General features: G+C 31.5%; 1 protein-coding gene across 43 annotated transcripts in view; it reads left to right on the top strand.

Annotated features, from left to right (window-relative positions):
- Positions 1-27,422, top strand: part of LOC129067570 (regulating synaptic membrane exocytosis protein 1) — a 197,200-nt gene that overhangs the window by 35,490 nt on the left and 134,288 nt on the right. For 22 of the 43 annotated variants that reach the window (XM_054569582.1, XM_054569573.1, XM_054569583.1 and 19 more), the window contains 11 exons: positions 5,073-5,140; positions 5,719-5,829; positions 7,358-7,457; positions 11,326-11,449; positions 15,475-15,521; positions 17,512-17,624; positions 19,513-19,643; positions 20,397-20,568; positions 20,702-20,855; positions 21,957-22,028; positions 27,134-27,290. In XM_054569582.1, the coding sequence (XP_054425557.1) occupies positions 5,073-5,140; positions 5,719-5,829; positions 7,358-7,457; positions 11,326-11,449; positions 15,475-15,521; positions 17,512-17,624; positions 19,513-19,643; positions 20,397-20,568; positions 20,702-20,855; positions 21,957-22,028; positions 27,134-27,290 (1,249 nt within the window). The remainder of the gene's footprint in view (positions 1-5,072; positions 5,141-5,718; positions 5,830-7,357; positions 7,458-11,325; positions 11,450-15,474; positions 15,522-17,511; positions 17,625-19,512; positions 19,644-20,396; positions 20,569-20,701; positions 20,856-21,956; positions 22,029-27,133; positions 27,291-27,422) is intronic. The other 21 variants (XM_054569574.1, XM_054569576.1, XM_054569587.1 and 18 more) reach the window with 2 other exon arrangements.

The following is a 27,422-nucleotide window of genomic DNA, read 5'->3' on the forward strand; positions in this document are numbered from 1 at the left end:
CTATAGAAGTTATTATCTCCAAAGTAGAAGCCTTATCTTAATGATTGAGCCCAGAGCTCAGCCCCTAAGGTTGATTCTGAGTTCCATATAAATGCTTTGTAGAATTCTGTGGCAGTAGGGTTTGTATTCCAAAAACTAGTTCTCAACTTCACCAAACAGTACACGTAACCATAAAAGTACCACCTCTACTAAATGGTAATGAAATTCTTTTGTAGGTAAGTTACTTAGCCATCTTTTCTGTGCTCCCAAATTATCAAACACGAAGATGGCATTCCAGGCCCTCCAGCAAATATTTAATCTCTCTCTAGAGTTAGTTCAACTCCAGCGGTTCTATTGAGCATAAATAATTTCTGAATACAAACATCCTTGATACCTCATTAACTTAATAAATATTAGTTGCTGCATTGACTTGAACCATCCAATTTAAACATGAGAGAGAGAGAGAGAGAGCGCGCGTGAGCACGCGCACACAATATTGTTCGTTCCATGATAGAAACAGAGCACATTAGGAACCAAGGGGAATTTTGAAAGTGTATTTCTAACATACATTTAGAGAACTGCCACTCTAATGAATCCCTAAATGCTGGAGATAATGTAATGTTCTTCCCAGGAATGAACCTATATGTGTGTGTGTGTGTGTGTGTCCTACGCCCAAACCAGAAATTGGATTAAAAGTTACTTTAGAATTATTGAAGAGGTTCTTGCTGAAGACCAGTGGTCTGGAGATACCTCTAGCCTTGTCCCAGGCTTTGCTCTCAAGGGACTCAAATATCTGTTACTTAATTAATGGAGCATTTACCATTAGATTGTGGAGTTAACATTGTTGTGGATTTTGAGTGAAGTCACTAAAAAATATTTGAGGAACAATATTTTCACTATATTAAGAATTTAGACTGATAGTAATTTATTTGTGATTTTGCATCAGTACACATATTAGTATTCATTTGGAGTCTTTACTGCTTCACAGACTATATGATTAATGATTAAATTTAATAAGTATCTCCTTCCATTTTATTTTATTGCCTAGAAAGCAAGTCCTATTAAATAATATTGTTTCTTATCCCTGACTGCTAATTTAATTTAGGTGAAATTAAGCCTTCTAGAACTTTGAAAAACCTATTCTTAGAATTGAATTGGATTTTGTGTACGCACTGCATAAAACATTTAATAAATATGTATTTTGCTCAGTATTTTAATTTGTCTATGTACTGTGCTATGATAAAGTAGATTGCTATTTATTTGATTTTATTTAGTGTCAACACACATTCTGCTGTGGAACATAAACAAAAATAAAAGAGGAAAACATTCTAAGAGGTATAGGAAATCTGGGAATGATTATTCTTCTGATTTTTTTGTCTATGAGTTTTATAAATTTTTTGAATGGCAATAATCAGTATTATATAGGAAGAACAATTGATATATTTTTTTGAGATGACAAGTAGCACAATTATGATGTATATTTGGAATTGTGGAGAGTTACCAATGACTCAATCATGTAGTCATTTTGAGTCCCATCTTTAATCACCATTCATTATAGTTTTGAAAAATATGCTGAGTATTTCTACTGGGGATAAAGAAGAATTCCAGATTTTCTAATTCTGCAAGGCTTCAATGTGGATAAGCTTTTTTTCCCTACCTGAACACTAGATGAACATTATACTTGGTTAAATGTAACTGTTAGGAAAATTGTTGAATACATATGTAATGTATAAAATTAGAGTTACTGTTTTCTACTTATGGATTTCATGTACTCATATATATATATACACTCAATCATACAGCTATGTTATTTAGAATGTATTTTTTTCAGTTGACTTTGCTCTTATTGGAATTCATAGTGACTTGACATTTGACATCATAAGATAGGAAATTTGAAATCATAGAGATGCATGTGTGTGTACTGTTATATACTCTGATCATAGTGGCCTGAGCTTAGGAACAGCTAGTTCTCCTTACAGAAGGCTCACTTGTCACTTAACCTGCTTTTATTTGTGAAATAAAGTTGTGTGTTTATATATTGTTTAACCTATTTTTTCAGAAGGGATTGGATAAAAGTTGATTTTTCAAGTCTTCACAAAAAATGATGCTTAAAATTATAACACTTCATTGAATTTGAACTTTAATATTGTCTATTTATGAACTTGAGCCATTTCAGTAAACTCAAATATTTCCTGGGTCTAAGTTCATAATAATAGTAAATTTACTCCTTTATAGTTATATTTAACATTAGAACGAAAATGCATTTGTTTTAATTCTATAAACAAATACTGTGAATTTATCATTTTGTAGCCATGCTACTTGAAGTCAATATTTTTAATCAAATATTAGAAAAATAAAATGTTTTATACTAATGACATACTAGAGTCTGAATATTTTAGGAGGAAGTTTTATTGTGTGTTGCTTATTCCATTAATAATAGAGAGAAATGACTTACAAAGACAAATTAGAGTACTTAAAAAGTAAATAGGATCTTTCAATTTTAGTATTTATATGGAAAGAAGAAACTAATATAGTTTAAAACTACAAATTTAGATTTTAGAATTTATTTATTTTTAAAAGATTTTATTTATTTATTTTTACAGATGGGGAAGGAAGGGAGAAAGAGAAGGAATGACACATCAATCGGTTGCCTCTCACACACACCCAGCCAGGGATCTAACCCATAACTCAGGCATGTGCTCTGGCTGGGATTCGAACCTGTGACCTTTTGGTTGCAGGACAATACTCAATTCACTGAGCCACACCAGTCAGGGCTATTATATGTCTAAACAAAAATTTTATATTTTAATGGGTAATAATGAAAAAATAATGATAAAAAAACTTTTAGAACCTGTTCAGAATGTGAAGGAAGTGTAATTGTATAAGAAAATATATAAAATGTTATTGTATGTTAAAATATGGAGAGTGTTTTTATATTGATTAGCAGTTTTTAATTGATATCTACAATGCTGTGTGTGACCAAAATTGGGGAAGAAATTTTTTTAAGCTGCAAAATCTCTAGCATCTATATTACCACTGCCAGGATAAGGTAAAAATTATTGCTGGCTGCACATGGAAATCACCTGGCAAACTCTATCTGTCCCATCTCAAACCAATTAAATTAAACTATCCATTTAAGATCATTATCATACAAAGCTTATAGATGATGCAATAACATTGCTTGAAAGCAGCGTTTCGTCACAAAGTGTGCTCAGGATCATCATCAAAATTTACCAGAAGCATAATTTTTTGGTTCTTTACATACAAGCAAACATTCATGAGACATGTTTATCTAGATTTATTTAGGACAAGTTGAGTAAAACGCAGGGTTGAAACACTATATGACAAATTGGGCCATAAACCAGAGAAGGATCCCAAAGAGTATAGGTTCTAAGATCTAAGTCAGGTTATTGAAGCATACAACAAACTTTGTTTTCTCAAGGTCTTTTAAATAGGATGGATTGTCATCATATTTTTAATCCTCAAAGACTTCTCAGAGCAGCTTTCAAATTAATTACTAATTTTAACTGAGTGGTTTTATCTTTGTCACAGGATTTCAAAATGAGGCAGCCCTTCCAAAGTCATCAGGCCTTACTACGGGTCTATGAAACTTTAGGGAGAAGGCTTTATGAAATGAAATAATCTTTTGAATGATATTTGTAGTCAATTTTAATTTTACTAGTATAAATACTTTTTTCTTTCAAAAGAAAAAAGTTTAATATGATACTCAAGACACTGCAACTTTAAAATAAACATGAATTTTACAAACAATAAAAATAAAGGAGGAAAAAAACTTTCCTTTTACAAATTTTCTTTTTATTAAGGTGCTACAGTAGAAGATTAAGTTTATAATTATTGACACCAGGTCATGCACACTTTAAACTGTATGATTTTGAGAGGAATATAGACGCTATATGAAATAAATTTTAACACTGTAGTTTCTGCTAATGCATTTTTAAATGTTCACTCCTTTATAGAATGTATTGCCTTTACATGACATATTTGAAGAATATTTTTGCATTTATTGTGGTATGTATAACATTGTCCATTAACATTTGTAAGATATTATGTAAAAAGGAAGGGGAGCAGCCACTAAGAAATGGAAGCATATGGATTTTCAAGCCCGAATACTTGAAACATTTATTTTCTGTTACATTTCTTTTATAGCGCCTCTATCTGCCCTGCCTGTTGTCTCACAAAAATTTTTACTTAGGACCCTCACAGGTGTCAGCCAAACGCATTTCCCCAGTAGCCAGCTAGCCATCTCATTGTTAGCTGGCATGCTTTACTTGTTCTTAATATTTTTCTCTTTCAAGATCCATGGGGAGAAAAATTTTAGTTGGTTTAATCTGTACTTAAAATGTAAAAGGTAATTTTTCTCATACGGGTAACCCACTCTGTCTTTCTATGCAGAAACAAAAAGTGGTTATGCTTTCCATTATTTTTTAAATTTTTTTCTCAGATGCTTTCTTTAGCATTATGTTTTTAAGCCAAAAAATAAAAATTAAAGGTTCACAAGTTCATGTTTCCAAAGTTAGGACTGTAAAAGTCTTTTTTATGGCTTTAGTAAAATTGAATACTCTGACATTTGTATGTACTCTTTTGCTAAAAGTCATTCTTGATATTTAATTTACTCAGTACCACGTCTGGAAAGTACTGCTTGAAAGTGAGGGAAGATGATAGAGGTCAGGGAATAATTTTGAAAGATACGATATCATTCAAAAGAGTAGAAGGGGAGACACTAAGTTTTAATATTTATCTCAATCTAGTGAATAACATGTTAGCCAGCTTCATGAGATGGGAGGCTGTGCCTTGGTATGAATAGTCCTACTTTCTATGTGTGTTTCTAGCCTGATGATGTACTAAAAGGAAGCTCTCCTATGGTGTGAAGTATATTTGTAACATGCATTCATTCCAACAATTTAAATAATAGCCTTTTCAGTGCAGATGTGTTTCATTCTGATATGTGCACACTCCAGATTATGTGATTCACAATCCTTTATAGATTGAAGAAGTCATACCTAAAGTAATTAAAACATTCTCTACTTTAAAACATTAATTACATTTCTGTTCTCTTTTCTCCTATTGTGCAGGTGACTTGGATTACTACTGGTTGGATCCTGCCACGTGGCATAGCCGGGAAACATCCCCAATTAGTTCGGTAAGCTTTCTGGGAAGTGAGAGTTTGGATCTTAGGGGTAATGTGTACTGTCTGTTGTCCTTTCTCTGGTATGTGTTAGACAGTAATCTCATTCTGCTCTATTAAACATATTGCGAGAGCAAATATTGATTTCATTTAAGACAGAGCAGTTTTGAATAAAAAAGTTCTGAATGAGCAATTACAACGAATTCTAAATAAAAAACAAATGCTAAATAATGGCTAAATAGAAATCAGATATTATCTGGTTAATGATATCAACATTAACAACAACTCAAAATACAGAATCAGTTTTCTTATATAAGCAGATATATTTTTAAATTTCAATTAATTTTCTTTCAGAACTATTTTTAGAGATGTACTTAGTTGCCGACTACTTTTAGAACTATTTAGCATAAGTGTCTACTGCAAATAAAATAGAGGTAAGTGAAAATTGTTATAATCTAAGGACAGAGCCCATCAGAATCAAGAATTCCCTCTACAGTGTCTTTTAACTGATGAAATCACATCATGAAACAACCAATAATTATGTGTCTATAGGAAAAAAAAACTTTTCTTTAACTTTATTCATGTTTTAATAGCATCCTGTAACGTGGCAACCATCTAAAGAGGGGGACCGATTAATTGGACGTGTTATCCTGAACAAGAGAACAACCATGCCCAAAGAATCAGGTGCATTACTGGGTCTGAAAGTAAGTGTGTTGTTTTAAATTGTTTCTCAAAGGGTGAATTCAGCAAAGTTTCTGACAATGATTTTTTAATATTTTCCTCCTATGGTAGATTTAATATTTTATCTAGGTTAATATTTCAAAAATACTTTATTCATATGACATATTATTATGTTAGGAAACTGCAATAGAATATAGTAAAACTAAAGAATATTTCTCTGAGTATAAAGTTCAAGTACAACTTTTGTATCAAAAATGTTTTAATGAATGGTAGTAAAGATAGATAATGTGGACTGCATAGTTTTATTATATCTTGACAAGCAACATAAAACATCATTAAAGGTATTTTTTAAGTGCAATAGAATTTGCAGTAATACTCAAAAGAGCAAATTGACCTTTTAAAAATATTAATTGACTTTTAAAAGATATAATGAAAAACTAATAAATTATATTTTATTGTAGGAAAAATATACATTTTGTTTTATGTGTGTGCATGTGTATTAAGTCACATGGTTTTATTTGCTTTTGAAAGCTTAGAGAAACATTCGAAATGTGGCTCTGAAATTATTTACCAAGAAATTTTATTACATTTGTGTGATAGTTTAACCCCTTCCAAACCACTGATTATTAATCTACGAAATTTTTAAGTTAATGTACTTAGTAGTATCACCTTATTTATTATTACCGTTAACTTCTCTTGCTCTCAGATAATTCTGATCTCCTCCACTAATGGGCACATCCCTAAGAATTGTGGATCAATCTCAACCTTTGAGCATATCCCTCCAACTTCTAATGATACATATGTAGCCCTTGCTTTGGAAGAAGTGAAACTTAGAAACTTTCAGATGTTTTTAATTTTAGTTACTGTGGAAAAGCCAGGTGAAAGTGCTAATTAGTCGGTAATATAGCTGAGGCTTTGAGAGTTAGGTTGAAGCACATGTATATTTCCAACAAGGAGCTCCTTCTGATGGTGGGTGGTAGAGGTGAACTTAGGCTGTACTTTTTGATCATGGTAAAATGCTTTCTCAAAGTGACCTGTTGCTGGTTTGAATTCCTAGCCTTTATGTATTAGACCTACATTCCACTAGAAATACACAAAAGAGATCAAGAACTGATGTGACAATGGGGCATTACTTGCATTTAGAAATACAAATTTAAATAGTGGGCATGAATTCAGAGGATAAAGAAAAATGAACTCTAATATAACCAGTGTCAGACACTTCCTGTTTGATGGTAAATAAGGAAGATCCAGCATTTGTCTTCTAATTCATTATACATTATGAATGTATACATTATTCATGGTGCCTTGGTATTGTTAGGTCAATATAAATAATCAGTACATAAACTTCTTTAGGATACGTGGTCATCTTAAATATGCGATGTTGTTTTCTTTTCAAAGCTATGCTGCCAGCTCCTTCAATCAAAAATGTATTTCACTCCATTAATGTCCCTACACTCAATTCTAAGTGCATCTTAAACGACTGTGATTAATTCCTCAAACTAATAAACTTATGTTTCATTCTTGGGCACTTATAAATTTATGATTATCCAGGTTGTTGGAGGAAAAATGACTGACCTAGGACGCCTTGGTGCCTTCATCACCAAAGTAAAGAAGGGTAGCCTTGCAGATGTAGTTGGACATTTAAGAGCAGGTAAAGTTTCTATTTTAACATTTGAACAGTGTCTACTCTATGCATGAGTTGGTGGTTTTCAATTATGGGTAAGTTATATATAAGTTGAGTAAATAACTAACTTTAATGCCTTAAAAAAAGTTTTTTTCTTGATGTTGATACTTACTGCAATAATAGGTAAACTATATATCACTAGCAGTTTGGAGAGAGTAAGTATAGGAATCCTTTTTATTCATGTAAAAATAAACAGATGCAAAATGCTGAAGGATTACTACTTTAGATAGATGGCTTCATAATGTTGCTACAAAAATATAAACAATTTGGTCTTATGAAAAAATCACTATTTCTTTAGTTTATATTTAAACTATAGTAATAATTACTACAGTTTTTCATAGTAGTCCCCAAATACTTATTCAGTATCAGTGTTTTTAATAAAATATAACCCTAATCACATTTCTTTTACAGAGTATATAATAAAATACTGTCAATTTAAATGTGACATATATTATACTCATAAGCTATTTCTTGGTATTTGGAAATTTATATTATATTGCTCTGTATCCTTAACATGACACAATAGAAAAACATTTTTTATTATGGCAATAAATTTGCTTTTCAGAGAAGAGCCTAGGCAGTTCAACTATTTGTATCTGTTTTGCATTTATTTTTTAAAGGGAGAAAAGATAAGAAAAATAAACAGAATATATAGGGTAAAAAAATACCTTTTTCTTTAAGTTGAAGGGGATGAAGTTCCAGAATAGAATGGCACACCCCTGATGGGAGCTACAAAAGGAAGAAGAGGATATTTCTAGGCTTTGTTTTTAGTTTTTATACCTTAAGATTGTAGTGGCTGCAACTCTTAGAAAAATATTCTATGACTGTAAAAGACACTTCTGTTGTAATTGACTACCAGGATGTCAGTTCAACATCATTTAGGTTTTTTCTTTGATAGGAAGGTGCTATGCAGGTGTTCTATAGAGAGAAAATTCAAACTGGGGTTGTTTATTTATCTATTATACATGTAGCTTTGAAGCTGTGCAGAGGTACAGTACACTATTATTTCTTATCATGGACTAGTTATCATTCAGTAACTAACTCAGTCAGGAGTGACTATGTCAGTAAACTGAGTCTTTGCTTATTGCATGGCTCAAAAATAAGCCTTAAAAAGTGTGAGAATCTCTTGTTGACTACTCCAATGTAAAATAACTTTAATTGCACAAATCTGAATTTTCAGACCATATAATAAACATAATGACTTTTGATTTTGTCTTTGTGTTTTAGTAGATTACTTAAGAAAGTCAGTGACAGTTTTTTTTTTTTTTTAAGTTTCATTTATTTAATACCCTTAGGTGCCTAGAGCCTAAGAAACTTAAATCTAAAATGTTAAAAGCTCAATTTTAGTAACTAGGAAACTTTCACTTTAAGCGATTGATGTATTTGAAAAATGTATTTTAACAATTAGATCATCTATTCTGTTAGATTTACATTGTAATTAAAAACTATTTTCCTTCTATTTGTATATAAATATGATTTGTCTATAAAACGACAATGCTCTGTTTTTTATTAGCATGATTTTTGTTCAGCATTTGCAACCCTGCGGTAACCTTGCCATAGCTCTCTCTACTGCAGATGCCCCCCTTAAGCCCGTGGGCTGTATTGCTACTTGGTAGAATCATCAGAAACCCGAAAGGGACACACGCTCTCCTTGTTGAGACTCCTCAGGGCCTCCCAGTCATGACGGCTGAAGCTGAAGCTCTGTAGCTTTGTCCTCTGTTAACAATTCCAGCCACTTCTATTACTATTCACCTTACCCTCCAGCCATGGCAGTCTGCCTGCAGGTCCCTGGCAATGTGTTTCTGCCACTAAGACCTGGTCAGTGCCTCTAGCCTGCCTGTTGTCTTTTCTACTCTTGTGCTCTGCATGCGGCAGTCCTTTCCATCCTTCAAAGCTTATCTAAAGTTACCTTAATTCTAAAGTGTTTCCTGATATCTCACCTGGAGCAGTAACTAATTCCTACCTCCTCGGCACTACCTGGTTCTACTTCTGTCCCTCAGATGAGCTTGTATCATTTTATTAAAAGTATTGATTTCTATATTTGTCCCCCACCAACTTTAAGGAAAGATAAAATCTCTTTTATCTTTGTGTCGTCATATTCTACATCCCTGCCTAAAGCGATTATTCACATATACATAAATACTGTTAAAGAGACAGCCTTCTGGTTTGGGATGTAATGATTTATAAATGCATAAATACATGTGTTAATTTAATATTAAAAGTTATGCTTTCAGGTTGCTTTCTGTAAAGAGAATTTTATAATGCAGTGCTTTTGCAGAATCGTGATTGTAGTGCATTGCTGGGTAGTTAAATTGATTTAGTGTTTGTAGCCATCATTTTAAAAAAGTGAAATAGAACATGATAGAGTAGAAAATATCAGGGTAGGTATTGTTTCAGAAAACATTTTTTCATACACATCCGCACATATGTATATGTACATTCACATGATATAAATTTTACTTGTGTTTTTGGCCAAAAAAATTTCAAAGACTCCTAATATATTTTAAATTTCTAATTATTTTATTTCCTTTTTTATAATGAAGTATATTTATTGCCTACTTAATAGACAGGGCTAGGGAACATCTTAGGTCAAACTTTTAGAAGTCATTTAACTATTGGTAATAACCATATTCTTTTACCAAACCAAAACAGCATCATGTGCTTTTCAAATATTTACTTTTAATTTTGAGTAAGCAAACATTTGAGTGCAAAAAATTACTTTAAAGTAGTCCTATCAAAACAAATTTTCTACTTTGAAAAAGCTAGCCAAAGACTAAAAGATTCCATGTTTTTGATTATGATGATACTAACTCATTAGTTCAAAAAATATTTACTTAGCTACTAAAATGTTATAGACACTGAGAACAAAATAAGTAGCCTTGAAGTATACTTTAGCTGTGCCTGCCATTGTGTATTGAAAGGTACTAGACAGAGAACCACCTGGGACCTAACCCTACACTAAGTATTTATGAAAATAAATAGTATTTCTCAGATGATCTGTGGTGAAAATTCTAGTTAAAAATAACAAGTTGTTAGCCCGTGTATCATAACGTGATATCATGTACTCTCCTTGATTGACCTTAGAATATTTAACAAACTAATGAGTATCAATTTTTTATTATTTTAAAAATATTTTCTAACTTTTTAATGTTCACAGTATACATTATTATAGAATGTGTGTATTATGAACATCTGGAAGTGGGTTAACTGTCATGCAACAATTTTGCATCTGCTTGCTTTGTAACTTTGCCATAGCTACCTGCGTTACCCTGTGGGTATGAATTCAAGTCCTTTCATGCATTTTTATTCTGTTGTGCATCTGGTGAAAACAATGAAGCATGACTTATAATTGGAAAATTCATGCTAATAAATGTTAATTGCAATTTCTACCAAAAATAAAGCAGGATTTATGCAGAGCTTAATAAGAATATTTCACATTTAGAGACGCCTACATTATTATATGGAGGGCATGCTGCTAATTATTATTTTTTAATGTTTCCAAATAAGCTGTGCTAATTCCATCCCATAGCATGAGATTATTTTTTGTGTTATTTCTGGTATATTTCAAAAGATAAAGGTAGTTTTGTATTGTACTGTTTCCAGTGACAAGTAGGATTCATTGGGGGAAAGAAAAAAAAAGAAAAGAAAAGAAAAAGAAGTGTTTAGAAGAACCATTTAGCTGACATGATATGGCAAACAATATTCTTTTCAGAGCAGAACCTAGACAATTAAACTCTTTGTATATGTTTTGCATTTCTTTGTAAAAAAAGAAAAAAGAAAAGAAAAATACACAGAATATATAAGGTAAAAAAATACCCTTTTTTTTAAATTCAAGGGGATGAAGTTCTAGAATGGAATGGTAAACCCCTGCCGGGAGCTACAAATGAAGAAGTTTACAACATTATTTTAGAATCAAAATCAGAACCTCAAGTTGAAATTATTGTTTCAAGGCCTATTGGGTAAGGCTAAAAAAACTTACTTCTTAAGTTTAGTAAATTACATGTATTAGCAGGGTTTTAAAAAGACTTTATACATGCATACAGTACATGTTAACACAGATAGTTTTCTCTTCAATGATGGGCATACATTTTAGATTTTTAAAATTTCTTAATTTTTAAAACCTGAACACTGAATTTTTCTCACTACATTTTATAAGCTCCACAATTTAACAATTGTAATATCGAAAAGTATTGATGTGCATTTTTAGAAATATAAAGTAAAATTTTTTAATGGTAGAACTATTTGTTTTTAGTAATTCTCTTTTAATGAGTAATATTTCCTTTAAGGTTAGAGTCACTAACAAACTCATCTTCTTGTGATATTTAAAATAGTAATGAGTTCTTTCATATATCTACATGAACTTCTTATTCTAAGAATAGATTTTTTCTGTCTTTTTACCCATGGATAGTTCCAACATTTATTTAAAAAATAAAGCAAGTGTAAAATTTTTAACAATTTAATTGGTCATAACAATTAATATATTTTTAAAATTTCCATTTTTGGCATAATTTAATTACCTACAGCCAATAGGTTGTTTTCTATATCTGTGTGTAGAATTCTCCATAGTGTTAGCCTTTTCTGACAAACCCACAGAGTCCAGAATATTCATTTTGCCAGTCTAAATTTTTGGAAGGCATATTTAACTGTCTCGTTATAATTGGCTTAATGTTTGAATATATTTTTGGAAGTTTTTTTTTTCCTATTCTCTAAACTCTTATAGAACCATTAATTAAATATTTTTTATGTTGAACAAGTGCTAACCTTAAATTCTTGTTGTCCTCATGATTATGTCAATGCAAAACACACAAGGAAATACAATTATTCTAATTTTCAAAAGACTGAAAATATTCAAAAAACTAATATTAATATATATAAAACTCTAAAATTAAGGCAACCTTATAACCAATTTTAAGTGGTGATTATTAAGAGTAAACATTTGCAAAAGTATTGTACATTTCCATGCAGATTTTTAAAAAAATAGCAACACTATAATTTATGCTAGTTTTATATAATATGTGTTCTAGTGCTGAGGTAAATATAAAGCTGGAAAAGAGGTAAGTAATTGGAAAATGAATCAGAAGTACAAAAAGTAAGATTTAAAATCAAGCATTGTGCACCTTGCCAAATACTTTCAGATATATAGTTGTTTCAGAGTTGTTAGCTAAAATATCATTGATTCTTAGTGACTTTAAAAACTAACAGACAATTAAAGTGGACTGGAATAACATTTTTATTATTTTTACTTTTGTATACAAATAATTTAAAAAGTAATAATCTACATAACCAAACCCTAAGGTGTCATGGATTATGAAATTTAAAAGAATATGAAATACAAAGATCATATTTAAATGAAAATTAAATCTGGTATCAATTTTCAAGTTATTGGAGAAATTATTAGAACCCTGGAAGAATAATTCTAGCTACATTTAATAGCTATGTTTAATGTAGTTTTATAAAATATAGCCAAAAGCAAATATTTATTCAGTTTTATGGCATAGTGATTCCTAGAATTATTCAAGGATTACTTACATGCACATTGATCAACATGGTAGAGTCACTATGGAAAGCAGTGTGGAAGTTCCTCAGAAAGTTAAAAATAGAACCACCATATTACCTAGCAATTCCACCTCTGAGGATTTCACTGAAGAAATCCAAAACACTATTTTTAAAAGATATATGCACCTCTGACTTCACTGTAGCATTATTTTCAATAGCCACGACATGGAAAAAACTTAGGTGTCCTTCTACAGACAAATAGATATAGAAGATGTGGTACAGATATGCAATGGAGTTTTACTCAGCCATAAAAAAGAATGAAATCTTACCATTTGTGACATGAATGGACCTAGAGATTATTATGCTAAGTAAAATAAGTCAGACAGAGAAAGACAAGCACTATATGATTTCACTTACATGTGGAATCTAAAGAACAAAATAAATGAACAAACAAAACAGAAATAAACTGATACAGAGAACAAATTGATAGTCGCTAGATGGGAGGGAGATTGTGGGGATGGGTGAAAAAGGTGAAAGGGATTAAGAAATACAAATTGCCAAATATAAAAATAGTCACAGGGATGTAAAGTAGGGAATATAGTCAATAAAACTGTGATAACTGTATATGGTGTCATATGAGTACTACACCTACCAGGGGGATCGCTTTGTAAGGTATATAAATGTCTAATCACTATATTGTACACCTGAAACTAATATAATATTGCATGTGAAGTATAATTAAAAATAAAGTTTTAAGAGAGATGTAAATTGATAATTAAAAAAAGAAAAGAAAAACCCATGGTCTGAGAGACACAAGTCATCCTGAGGTATTGACCATTTTTTACCAACCTACCAAATAAAACATTCTTAACCTTTATGCTTATAATTGTTATTAGAACTATTCTGCTACCTCATTTGTGTGTAGAACTAATTAAAAAGGTTTATGTAAATGTCAAATGGAAATTTATGCCTGAAAATATTACTGAAGCGATGAACATTAAATAAATTTTGATTCAAAATCATGTAAGAATTTTTTGCAGTTTTTTCACAATTTTTTGTTTAATAAACGCATAAAATCCAAAGCTTGAACCTGGTTTAAGAGTTCTATATTCTAATTCTCATAATTGACTTTGAGGCTGATTTTCAAAGAAGTTATACTATCTAAAAAATTGTTTCTGGATTTTTAAATGGCCATTTGCCTAATAAAAGTCAGAAAAAAATACGAGAAGATAGTTGGTTTTTTGCATCTTAGATATTGCAAATTAGTTTTTTAATTATCGTGTAAAATATATATTTTATACAAATTATTAGTTATACAAAAATGTATAATGACATGTATTTATAAAATACATAATGCAGGGGATACTGCCAGTTGTAAGAAGTATAAATTGTAGGTGGTTATGAGAATTAGTTTGCACACATAAAAAAAAGTGAAATGAGAGGCAGGAAAATAATCAAATGCAGAAAACTGTTTTTGTTTCTATTCTCCTGTCCCCCAAGTGTGCAAAGAAAATCAAATTGATGTTAGATAAGGTAAGTGGTTAGAAATTCTTAAGTCATATTCTAATAATTCTGCTGGTACTAGCTTACTCCAGTCTGCTTTAATATGTCCTGTTAAAACTTGCATATTGTTAATCAGGTCCTTACATTGATACTGAAATATCTTTGCACTACCAGAGGTGAAGCGGTTCTGTGTAGCACAATTCCCAAACCAAGCTGGCCCAGGTTTCCTAAGGTCACAGTGGAAAATGAATTAAGCCGAGGTTATATTAACTATTTATTCAGAGTAATTTGTGAGTGTGACAGGAATGGGTGTTCTCACAAGTCACTTTCAAATCATATCTAAATAACCATCTATTTAGCTAACTTCAGTATAGAGATAAGAATCTCTATATAGGGTTATATATGTGTATATGAATTATATATTCACATATATAAAGTATTTTGGCTTTTTGTTGCAAGCTTGTATCATTTATAATTTTCAGAGCAATTCATCCTTTTCATTTTATTAACTTTGCCCATGATATTCACCATATTATTTTGTTAACAAGAGATGTTTTCATCCCTTCCATTCAGTAAACTCTTTCAGATGTGTTTGTAAAGCATATTACTGATTTGAAAATGTGTCATTTTGATTTTCTAGAATTAAAGTAAAATATTACCTTTAACATTTTTTATTTCCAAAACCTGCTGTTTTGGTAGTAAAAATATTGTGGTAAATTTAGCCACAATATTAGTTGAATTGTTGTCATGTTAAAGTGTTTTGCTATTAAATATATAAAAACTTCTTTTTACTGCAGTTTTTATTTTTGTGTGGTGTTTGACATTCATGCACATTAGTAATTGCCTTAATGGTAACTCCTGTCCATTTCCACACCTGTAAAGACCCAAAAGGATTTTTCACACCCCTGAAGTAAAATGTGGCTGAGGTTGCCTTGGGCAGGGTAGGTTAGCTGATGGGATTTTCACCCTACACTGTTTCTTTCAGTGACATTCCACGAATTCCTGAGAGTTCCCACCCTCCCCTGGAGTCTAGTGAGTATAAGATTTCCTTGCTATTGTGACATGTACTGAATGAAATTGAAAATTAAAGATTTATTATTTTCTTTAGTTATTTCATATAAATGAACTGGTATTACTATACTAAGGTTATCTCCAGTGATATCAGAATTTGGCAACTATGACAATCATTGAAAACCCAAAGAAGTTCTATTTTAAGATTTTTCTTTTTCTACTTTGTGTGTGTGTGTGTATCTATATAAAAATCTTTACTGGCAATACCCTTCTGAATCATAAAAGTCAGGACACTCACAGATCTTAGTTATTATACCAGTAATAGTTCTATTTGCTATACATAAAGATTTACTGTTACTGGATTATTCAGTTTGATTGGTAATTCGCTCTGTCTCATTAGCAGCCTGGTGACAGAAACAGGCACATTAACAAATAATTTTTCTACACCACAACAGTGTTGGGTATGACCATGGAAGCAAGCGGGTGGAGTAGAGGTAAAACTCAATGGATATGAATGGGTCAAGGGACAGTGAGTCTAGAGATCGAAATATCTTCACGGGCATTAGAGACACTCCCAATGAGAGAAGATGGCAATGGATGCAATAAATTATAGACAAGTAATGAAGTTTACACTGTGATGTGGAAGTGACACAAATATTTACTTTGCCATGGAGTGGTATTAAATTAATAATATTTGCATTTGATCACCAAGTGTTATTGTGTAACCCAGCCTATAGAAATATAAAATACATGGCGATTTAAGGGGAAAACAACTGATAGCGGTTATAAAGAGGTAGAAAATATATGGATGGGATAAACAACTGCCCAGAGATTGGTATTATCAAATGCATACCACCATGTTGTGCATACCTGCTACAGATTAACCCAGGTTTGGTTTTGAGTTTCTTGATAACCTGTATACAGATGGAAGTGGAACCAATTGCATAATTTATAGTGCCGGTACTATTTTGAAATTAACTGCTGTCATATTAAAAACAAACTGATTATTAGAAGCAATGGTATTCTTTTACTGAGACTCAAGAAAAAAATATCCTAAGGATACTTGATAAAAGAGACATAGTAACAAAGAATTGTATAGCATTGTTTCCTATAGTTAAAAGTCCTTGAAGGGTACAGGATGATGCTATATGGCTTAATTTAGATTTAATTTACAGGTATAGAAAAAAATGTGTGGATAACATATCCTCAGGCAATGCTCTGTAAATAGTGTTTTATCAATAAAGCTAAGTTTGAGTGGCTGTGGGTTCAAAGTTACACTTCTGGAGTAACAGCATTAAACAGAGATTCTGTACTGCTGGTTGTGTCAGGGTATACTTACACAGTGATTTGGGAGGGAGAATTTTCATTCGAAAAAGCGGGGGAAACAGCCTCACTGGTAGCCGAGTGGCTGATTGGAGAGCCATCCTCCTTCACATGGAGGTGAAGCAAGTCACTTGGGGTGAATCGCTAGAGACAGCATTCTCAGGCTTTCAAGACATTTGTGAGAGCTAAACTGAGATAAATGGTAAATCTTAGTTGAAAACAGTGATGAATTCCAGGCTTAGATTTACTAATAAATTATATATGCATTCATTTTCATTTAAAGATAGTTCATAACAGATGATTCTATAGCTAAGTGACATAAAAGACGGTACCATCTTTTTTATCCTTAAAAGTGTGAAGCCTTTGATCTATATGTGAGGTTATGCAAGAACCTAAACTGAACAACAATAGCCTCCAAAAATGTAGAAAATCAACACTTACAAAATGAAGGAAATAAATAAAATATTTGGTTATATCTTTCAATTACCTGTAAAATAGGCAATTAATCAAATAAGACAACATTATAACCTTCTACAACTATCCAATTGAAAGTAGGCTCTGCTATTGTTGGTATTTAATTATGGTTTTATACAAATAACATGCATTTAACATTTTATTAAAAAATTATTCCCTATGCGTGTTACAGATATGTTACTGAAAATTACTTACTTTTTTTTTCTCATTTTAGGTTCAAGTTCTTTCGAATCTCAGAAGATGGAAAGGCCTTCTATTTCTGTTATTTCTCCAACAAGTCCTGGAGCTCTAAAAGATGCCCCGCAAGTCTTACCAGGACAACTTTCTGTACGACTTTTTTATACATGTTGAAGACCATTAGTATTTGCTCTCTGTTCTCAGTCTGTCTTAAAAAATGTATGGCTTTCTTTGAAGCTCATGATATATTCATAGTCACTTAACACCATAATCTATGAGTACATCAATATTTCATGCACTATTAGATTATTCCTTTGTTCATATATTTATTGAGTGATTATAATGTGCCAGATGTTCTGAACATTAAGTGATAAATAACATAAGTAAATAAAATATCCATTATATTTTGTCTGTTATAAAAAAGTTTCTGAGGTAAGTGTTTGGTTAGACATAATAAACTTATGTCCCATTTACTTAACAACCTTATGAGCCTGAAGACTGAAACATTTAAATTTAAAATATTCTGTTTAACTTAAGACATTTGGTGAAACTCTTCATGCTGATATCACTCTGAAAAAGTTATAGCTTCCTTCACTGTTGCTTTATCCATGATCTGGGAAAAGCTGGGATAAAGAAACTATAGCTAATTTCTAAAAACTCATATCTTTGTAGATTATGGTGGAATACTGGACACTTATATAAATAATTAAAAGAAAATCTTGCTTTAAATTATTCTATACATACTGGTTGACCTTTTGCTTCATTATTAAAATACGGATTTCTATAGTCTGTTTTTGCTGCTCTTGGTTTTAATTAAAGAAGATAACTGTAAGTTTGCTGTTATTTTTAAAACCTTTCTTGGTTTTAACTTCTATTTTTAGTAGATCGAATAGGTTTGTAGAGTCTTTTATGTTTATTTTAGCTGTCCTGCCATCTTTTTATTTTCATTGTGTATATGGATCGCTTATATACTCCACCTATTATTTAAGAGGGGGAAAATCCATCTTGGTTTTATGAAAAACACACCTCTGGGACTAATTGGACAGAGACATGGATTCATATAGATCCAGATCTGAATCCTTCATTTTAGCCCTACTCTGAAAAACCAACCCCATGGTAAAGTACCTTATCTACTTATAATCACTCAAATATTTTCCAGTATATACCCATTAAACAACTTATGCTTATAGTTCTTATTTAATCATAAAACCAAAACTGACTTCTAAATTTTTTAAGCAAAATTAAAATTAAATTGTCCACACTCCCAATACAAATACTGTATTGACTGCTAAAGTTCTGGTTCTTAGGAGTCTAACAATAGACTCAGTGTGTCATTTTCCTGTTTTTCTTAATTCAAACTGTCATGAAATCTTGGCAGAAATATCATTATTCATCTTTGCTTAGTTTGAAGGTATCATTTATGTGTTACATCTTCCTTTGTTCTTTTCCCTTTCTCTCATGAAAATTAATCTGTGGTAGTTTAATTATGAAAATCAAATGAGAAAAAACAAAACAAAACAACAACAACAGAAAACAGCAGTACCTGGTATAAAATAGGCTCACAATAAATGTGGCTCCTGATCTTCCCCAAATCACTTGTATGTGTTGTTCCTCACATCAAATCCCATTTCATTTCATCTATATATGGTACTATAAGATGCATTTAGCTACACTGTAATCATTAAGCACTTGTAAGCACCAAACACTTGCATTTAGCATTTAAAAACAAGGATAAATTTCAATGTTCCCTCCTTCCCTTAGTTTTTTAGAAAATTTTTATCTTTAGTTTTATTTTCATAGCATGATATAAGAGAGTATAACATTGCAGTTCTACCAGTTGTGATTTATATATAAAATGCATGAAGATAAAATTCAAGTTCTAAATGGTTACACTTTCAAATTGGTATTCTTTTTCAGAAATAATATCTATAATAAATTTTATTTCTATTTAAAATTTCTTCAAAAATAATTTTAGTATTTTTTTGTGAAATTATACCTCATGATTTTTACAAATAATTCTTTCCTTCATTGCTCTTAGGTGAAACTGTGGTATGATAAAGTGGGCCACCAGCTGATTGTAAATGTTCTGCAAGCAACAGACCTGCCTTCTAGAGTAGATGGGCGTCCCAGGAATCCCTATGTAAAAATGTATTTTCTTCCAGATAGAAGGTAGTGAATAATTTTAGAAAAACTATGCAAAAATCTTTACTGATAGAAAAGGTAGAATTTCCTTTCTGGGATACAGTTCTACTTATTTTGTAAAGAGGTACTGAGGTAAAATTGTTGTGCCAAGAATTGCACATATTTATACATTTTGATGAGTGTGGCCCTATGTATAGACCTGTGATAGAGTTTTAATATTTAATAGGTAAATCTCAGAGAGAATAAACTACATTCTCCCTGAAAAACAAAGTCTTCAAACCTGGTATTTTTTTAAAATAATCTGCCTAGTTTCAAAATTTTCATTACCTTAATTATATACCTATTAGTCTTTGATAGCTACATATCATTTAGAATATACCTTTGTATATGTTTACCTATAATCATAACTACTGCTTACATTATAGTTAAAATTAAAATAGCATTAAACTCTACAGTCTTTTTAGACTTTTATATTAAAAGATATGAATTAATATTAGTTACCAGAAGGCAGGGGGAAAGGAATAACAGGGAAAAGAAGGGGAAGAAGCAAGTCAAGGAATATGAATAGAGGACTCCTGGTCATGGACAATGGGAGGCGGATTGTCTGTGGGAGCAGGGGGAGGGGCAGGGGAGAGGAACAGGGAAAAAGTGGGACAACTGTAACTGATCAATAATAAGTAAATAATAAAAATCCCAATAGCAATATTACATGTAACTACAGTAGATGGCAGCATATACTTGCTTTTGCTCTTTCATTTACACAACATACTTATTTTTCAGTGATAAAAGTAAAAGAAGGACCAAAACAGTGAAGAAAGTACTAGAACCAAAATGGAATCAAACTTTTGTCTACTCACATGTACATCGTAGAGATTTTAGAGAACGAATGTTAGAAATAACTGTGTGGGATCAACCAAGAGTGCAAGAAGAAGAGAGTGAATTTCTTGGAGAGGTGATGTATATTGTAAAGATTCAAGTCAAATGCTTATTGAAGCTTTTGTGATATGCAGTATGATTGCCTTTTATATTATGTTTTGGTAAATGCACTGATTTACCAAAATTTGATTTGAGAACTGCCCTTTCAGATTCTCATAGAATTGGAGACAGCACTTTTAGATGATGAGCCACATTGGTATAAACTTCAGACACATGATGAATCTTCACTACCTCTGCCTCAGCCATCACCTTTCATGCCAAGGCGACACATGCACGGAGAAAGCTCCAGCAAAAAACTACAAAGTAGGTTAAAGGTCTTTTTAGTTACCAGAATTAATTATAATGTAAAGATCTATTTAGAGATTAACTTTCAAGATGTTTTTTCAAATGTTTGTTAGAGATCAGAATATTGGAAAATTATTCATCTATATAAAGAGACCTGGCAGAAGCATTTTATTGTCTAATTTTTCCAAATGAAAGTAGTATATAGAGTACAGTAGAGTAATTTTAGAGCTGAAAGTTAAAAAACTCCAAGTTATAATTATTTGCCCAGTACTGATTCAGTTGTTGGTTGGTTAACTGATAGAGTCATTTTTGTCGTCATTGATAGATTGCTACATGTAAGTAGCAGCTTCTTAATAACTTTATAGTTCCTGGTTATTCTAGTATTATTCTTCAGAAAAAGTTTAAAAAACATATAAAGTATGTTTATTTTTATTCATCTAGTGATTGGGAAAAAACTTGTTTTCTTTACGTACCCATTAGGTTTTGACTTATGACTAAACCCTAATTCAATAAATAAAATTTAGAAGCTTCATTTTGGTTATCTAGAGCCAAATTTTTTGTCTCATATAACTAAATATTTCATGTTAGTCCTTCTATGATCAAGTATTTCCTCAGTATTAATGTTTAATGCATATATCAGCTAATTTTGAAGGCTAAATATACATATTTTATAAAGGGCCCTGATGTCCTTTCAGTAGTATGAGCTCAATAGAGCTCCAGCCAAGGAAGGTTTCTTTGAACCTCTCCACTCAGCCCTATCCTCCCTGAACTGAAGAGGAAGGTACGTAACTGCCTAGGACACAGTGTACACACTTTGCAAGGTTATTAGCATAATGCTTGAATTAAAAAATAAATTGAAAAGTCAGAATCATATTTTCTGAAGCCCCCTTCCTTCTGTGTGTCTCCAGTGATTTTTAGGGAGGAAATACCTAGAAAATGTTATCCCTGGAGAAGAAACATTGCTTTAAAAATCTGCTCATCGTTTACTTTGTATGATTCTTACTGAAAAGTATTTAGTAGTAATGTATAGGCTGGATTTTTTAAGAACTGTGACCATGTCATTTACATTTCATAACCCAACAAGATACAGAGGTATCTGTTTGCCTTACTGTTGTGCAGGATCTCAGCGAATCAGTGATAGTGACATCTCAGATTATGAGGTTGATGATGGTATTGGAGTAGTTCCTCCAGGTGCGTGGGTGAAGAGCATGGCCCTGCTTCACTGTGTCTCTCTGCTTGTTTTCACTGTCAGTTTCCACACTCCTCTGGGATACTGAACTGGAGATGTAGCACAGATAAATCAGTATTATATTATTCCATGGTGACTTGTGTTCCAAATTACTCTGAAGTTTAAAATTGACTAGCAACTATTCATTAACATCCCCATTTATTTATCTTCGTTAGGTTCTTCGTTAGTAGCATGGCTAGCTAGGTTAAATCATTATTTCACCATGCTATGAGCATAAGTGAAAATATGAATTTCATTGTGAAAGGATATGGTTAATTTTATTAAATAAAATTCCATTCTCTTAAGTTTTATATTGTGTATCTATGATTTTCCTTCCTCGGTTTCTGAAAATAATGTAGCCCTCCATGGAATATACTAAGAAAGGTGCATGGCAGGGTTTAAAACTGCATGTGGCATGGCTTAACTTTAAATGCATTTGTGATGTGTTTACCACTAATTAAAATTAGAATGTGTATTTATGAGGTCTGTCCAGAAGGTATCCAGCCATTTACTATGAAAAAGAGACATTTATTGACAAAGATACAAGAAATGAGAAACTGTACATAGGACAATGACGCCTCAGTCCCCTTCAAAATAGGCACCTTGGGACTTCACACAGTTCTCCCAGTCACCATTAGCCACCCCATCATATTTTCCTGAATCTCATCGATAGTCTGAAATATCTTCCCTTTCAAAGGTGCTTTTAGTTTTGAGAGAAGCCAGAAGTTGCAGGGCACCAAATCTGGGCCGTAGTGGGGCTGAGTCACCTGGGTGATTTGATGTTTGGCCAAAAACTGCACGAAACATGATGCATGAGCTAGTGCATTGTCATGATGAAGCTGCCAATCACTAGTTGCTCTTAGCTGTGGCCTTCTGAATCATCTGAATAGTTTCTGTGGAGGAATGTTTAAGCTTAACGCAAAATTTGATGCAAATTCATTTCTCCACTCACTCAGTCATTTTGAATACAATGACCACACAGTCCATATGCTCACTCAACAGCGTCTACTGCACCTACTGACTAGTACAGTGAAGTCATCATTGTTCATGCACGCATATTCTAGTCCACTCCCCTTGGCTGCCAGGTTACATAGGTGTCGTGCAAACCATTCTCATTATATTAACAATGGTTGGACTTTTTTCTGGACAGACCTCACATTTTAAGATAAAGAAATGCTTTAGAAAGATTCAAGATTCACTTTAAGTTAACATCTTTTTGTCGTATTAGTAATCTTTTTTGTGACACTGTGGAGTTCACATCTATGTTTCTCATCTGACTCCTTTGTCAGAAAACAAGTAAAACTAAGAGGTACAGGCTTATTTTCTTGGCACTGCTCCTGTACTATTTCCTCCATTTACTAATACAAAGTAAAAAAAAAATCAAAATAAGAAATTAAAAAGAAAATCTTGAGACATATAAATAAGATTTATTAAAGGCATTTCTTTAGGACAATATTGACATATGTCCCCTTTCTGTAATTTCTCATGTATAGATGCACTTAATTTGAGGGCAATTGTTTTGGCAAGGTTAATAGATTTCACACTAATGACTAAATTCACAATTTGGAGAAATACATACAACTCATTAAAACTAGAAAATTATAGAGAGCTCTCTAAAATTAGGTTGTATTTGTTTCTATAATTCAGAGAGTATATTATAATAATCACTGTATTAAAGTAAAAAATATTTCTAAAAACAATAAATCTAGTGGTGTGCACCTCTATATACTTAGATAATACTCTTGGATATCAGACCATCAGTGAGAGCTGTAAATAATCTTGGATAATAGTGGATAACATTTAATATTTTATTTTCTTTTTCTTTGTGTTTATTTTTTTAAATATCATAATAATTAGGCACATCCTCCACTGAAATTTTAACACACAATTTAATGAAATTTTTTTTGATTCCTAGTAGCAAAGTCATCAGACCTAACAAGAATCTTGACTGTTAATTGGCTTTAATGTTGTTACCAATTCTTCTAAATATAATTTACTTGTATGGGTGATCCTTATATTATTCACCTAAAATTTCATATATTTTATGCTGAGGCAGGATAGTGAATGAATAATTAATAATGGCCAATTCAATAAACACTAAAATGGTGCGTTCCTTCTTCTTTTCCTGAAAGGTCCCATGGACAGCAACCAAAATGGGAGTTATGAGACCCACTAAAGATGGAATTAGTGCTTGGATACCACCAAAGAACACTGAATTCTAAATATATTAGCATTCCATGCTGAAATATACCATATCATGGTGTTTGCAAACTGTATAACTTCTTTTGTCACACAGAAGCTATACCTAAATTATCATTTCAAATATTCATTTTTATTTAGCATTTAAAATGCAACAAGGCAAACTTTTAATAGAATATAACTAATAAATTACATAAATAATAACTAATATTTTATTCCTAGGTTTCTTTATAAATTGATAAGGAGATATTGTGATTGACATTTTCAGCTGTGCTCTTCATTGATCCAAAATGAGTGTATGGTACCTTCTGAAGATATATATGTGTGGCAAATATAATATAGCAAGCCACTCAGTGTTATACATACATTTTAAATAAAGAGGAAAGATGAGCATTGGTAAAATAAGGTCAAGAAGCTAAAATAAAGTGAGGGGATCCATTAATGAACAAGTGTGTTGACACCTGCTCATATACTTTTAGAGGTCAATTACGAATACATTTCCTAGCATCCAATGTGAGGGGAAATCTGTTTAGAAGTAGATGTCAATCCTACATATGTTTAATGCACTCAGGCAAGTTTCTGGTTGTATGTGTTCTGCAGAAGTTCCAAAGAACAAAGAAGTTCCAACAGAACATTTAAATGTTCTATTGCAACTGCCCCTTAAACTTTCTATTACCTTGGCTTTTCTTTGAACCACAGAGTTCCCTGCTCTTGTTTGATGTATTGACTACCTTTCTCCACTGGGTGATTGTGAGGTTCTAAAAGCAGTTGAAGCTTACAGAACTACATCTTATTAACTTTAAAATTGTCATAGCTTCATTGTTATTTAAAATAAGTAATTTTAGCCACTTAAGAAGAGTAAAAATAACCATATGCATAATACCCTACTCTTAGGCAAGACATCTGGCAACCTCAACTTTTCAGAGCATTATGCAAATTCAGAAAATGAAAAACAAAAACAAAAAACCTCTAACTCCTATCTTTGTGCTAACTCCTATCTTTGTGCCAACTATAAAGTAGCAGTTCTCTCCCACCTTTTTCTGAAGGTAGAATACATGTTGTCAACAATAAATTAAAAATAGTATGAAGAAAACCAAATTATTTTTAAAAATCAGACAGCGAACTATGTATGCACATTAGGGTAGGATTTAAAAAGACATTAATTTCTATGTAAATACAAAGAACCCAAGACAAAAATTAATTATATCTTTTTAACAGCAAGATATCTAAACTTTGAGTTATTTCATATAACTCAAATTTCATAACTTCATATATAATAACTAATTATACCAAATTAGGAAGTTCTATTTATGTAACTTAAATATTCATTAAAATTTTCAAATGGTGCTTTCAATTCAAGATTGACCTTCCATAATTATTGTATAATTGATACCACATGTTATCAAAAAATAATTTAAAATGTTTAAATAATTTAGACATTAGATTAAATATCTAAAAACAGCCATCATTTTTTTAAAATAAGCTGCAAAATAAACTCACTAGCTGTAAATTTAATCGGTCCCTATTCTAGACTTAATAATACAGTTTATACATCTGAACAACAAAGAAACATTTATGCATGAAACTCAAAATAATAGCTCAATTGCTATTATTTTTATTATAAAATTAAAGTATATGAAATTATAACATTTATGGTTATATTATTTGGTCATGATATGTATATTTTTAAGGAGTGACAAAATGGTTGAGCTCCTTTGCTCTCAATATTATCAAATTGCACTTAATGGATTGTTTAGAGACCTTGTGTCTCAGTTAAGCTTAGTCAAAAGATCATACAATCATAAAATATAAACTGATGAAAAATTTTAGTCTGCCTTTAATAATGATGCTTCATGGCATATTTTCAAAAGTTAGTAGTTATCAATGAATGAACAGTTCAAGCTGCCCAATTAAATTTGGTGTTTTTATGGTTCATAGACTTTTAATGTAGTTGTAAATATAATTATTTTTTCTTTTGCCCAGAGAATTTTTTAATTTTACTTTTAATAATAGGATACAATGACCTTGTTAAAAAAATTTAATTGAACTGTTATTATGAATTTGAGATTACTGTTTTATCTTAAAATCAAGAATAATATAAATAGAGAATGACTTTTAGAATTTATTTTTAATTGAAATTGTGTTAACTGTATTAACTTAATTATGTTAATACTAACACATTTGTGGAATAATTTCAGAAGTCAGGGGTTGATTTGACAGTTGTCTCTTTGGGAGAATTAATTCCGTTTGCATTATTATAGTCATCTCTACCAATACACTCTTTTCATTTGAAATTTGCAGTACTATCCATGATTTGCAAAATTCACTATCAGTATTTGTAATAGTGAAGATGTGCTATTTTACTTTGTTAATTAAAATGGGAATTATAACATTTTCACTTCTTATTTATTAGTGAAGCCATCTGAAATTCAACTAAAATAATTTGTCCTTTGGAAGAAAAATTCAAATAACTTCGAAAGAGACACCAAATTTCTCAGCATTGATTTGTATATTAACTACAGTTCACTGTCAAGTATTTGATTTGTGTTGCTGTAAAATCACTAACTCATTCATTTTCAAAATTAAAGTAGTATCCTAACACATCATAATGTCTGAGACGTAAACTGTCATACCGACTATATTCAGTATCTTCATGGTACCTTTGAGCCAAACTGTAACCTGTTCTTATGCATGTATATGTTACACTCTGTGTACGTATACTTCGTAGTTTCAAAAATAAAGTTAATAATACTGATTGCATGTCATTTATCTTAATAGGTCAGTGGCTGCTTTAGATATAATTTGGTATCTCCACATTAATGTTTACATTACAAAATACTGACTAATTTTTTGTGTGTACTCTTGCCAGTAGGTTATAGGTCTAGTGCTAGAGAAAGTAAATCTACAACATTAACTGTGCCAGAACAGCAAAGAACAACCCATCACCGTTCACGCTCGGTATCTCCTCATCGCGGCGATGATCAGGGAAGGCCGCGTTCACGTTTACCAAATGTGCCATTACAGAGGTAGGCTTTGAAATGGACTTCACATTCCTGATAGTACTTTTTTTTCGCAACAGTGTAAACTGCCACAGGCTTCTAACTGAAATGAAATTATGATTAGGGCAATCAAGTTATATTTTTCAGAATCATTTGTAG

This window comes from Pteronotus mesoamericanus, unplaced genomic scaffold, assembly GCF_021234165.1.
Source record: "Pteronotus mesoamericanus isolate MK-2021 breed Mesoamerican mustached bat unplaced genomic scaffold, CSHL_Meso_final contig_20, whole genome shotgun sequence".
Lineage (NCBI taxonomy): Eukaryota > Metazoa > Chordata > Mammalia > Chiroptera > Mormoopidae > Pteronotus > Pteronotus mesoamericanus.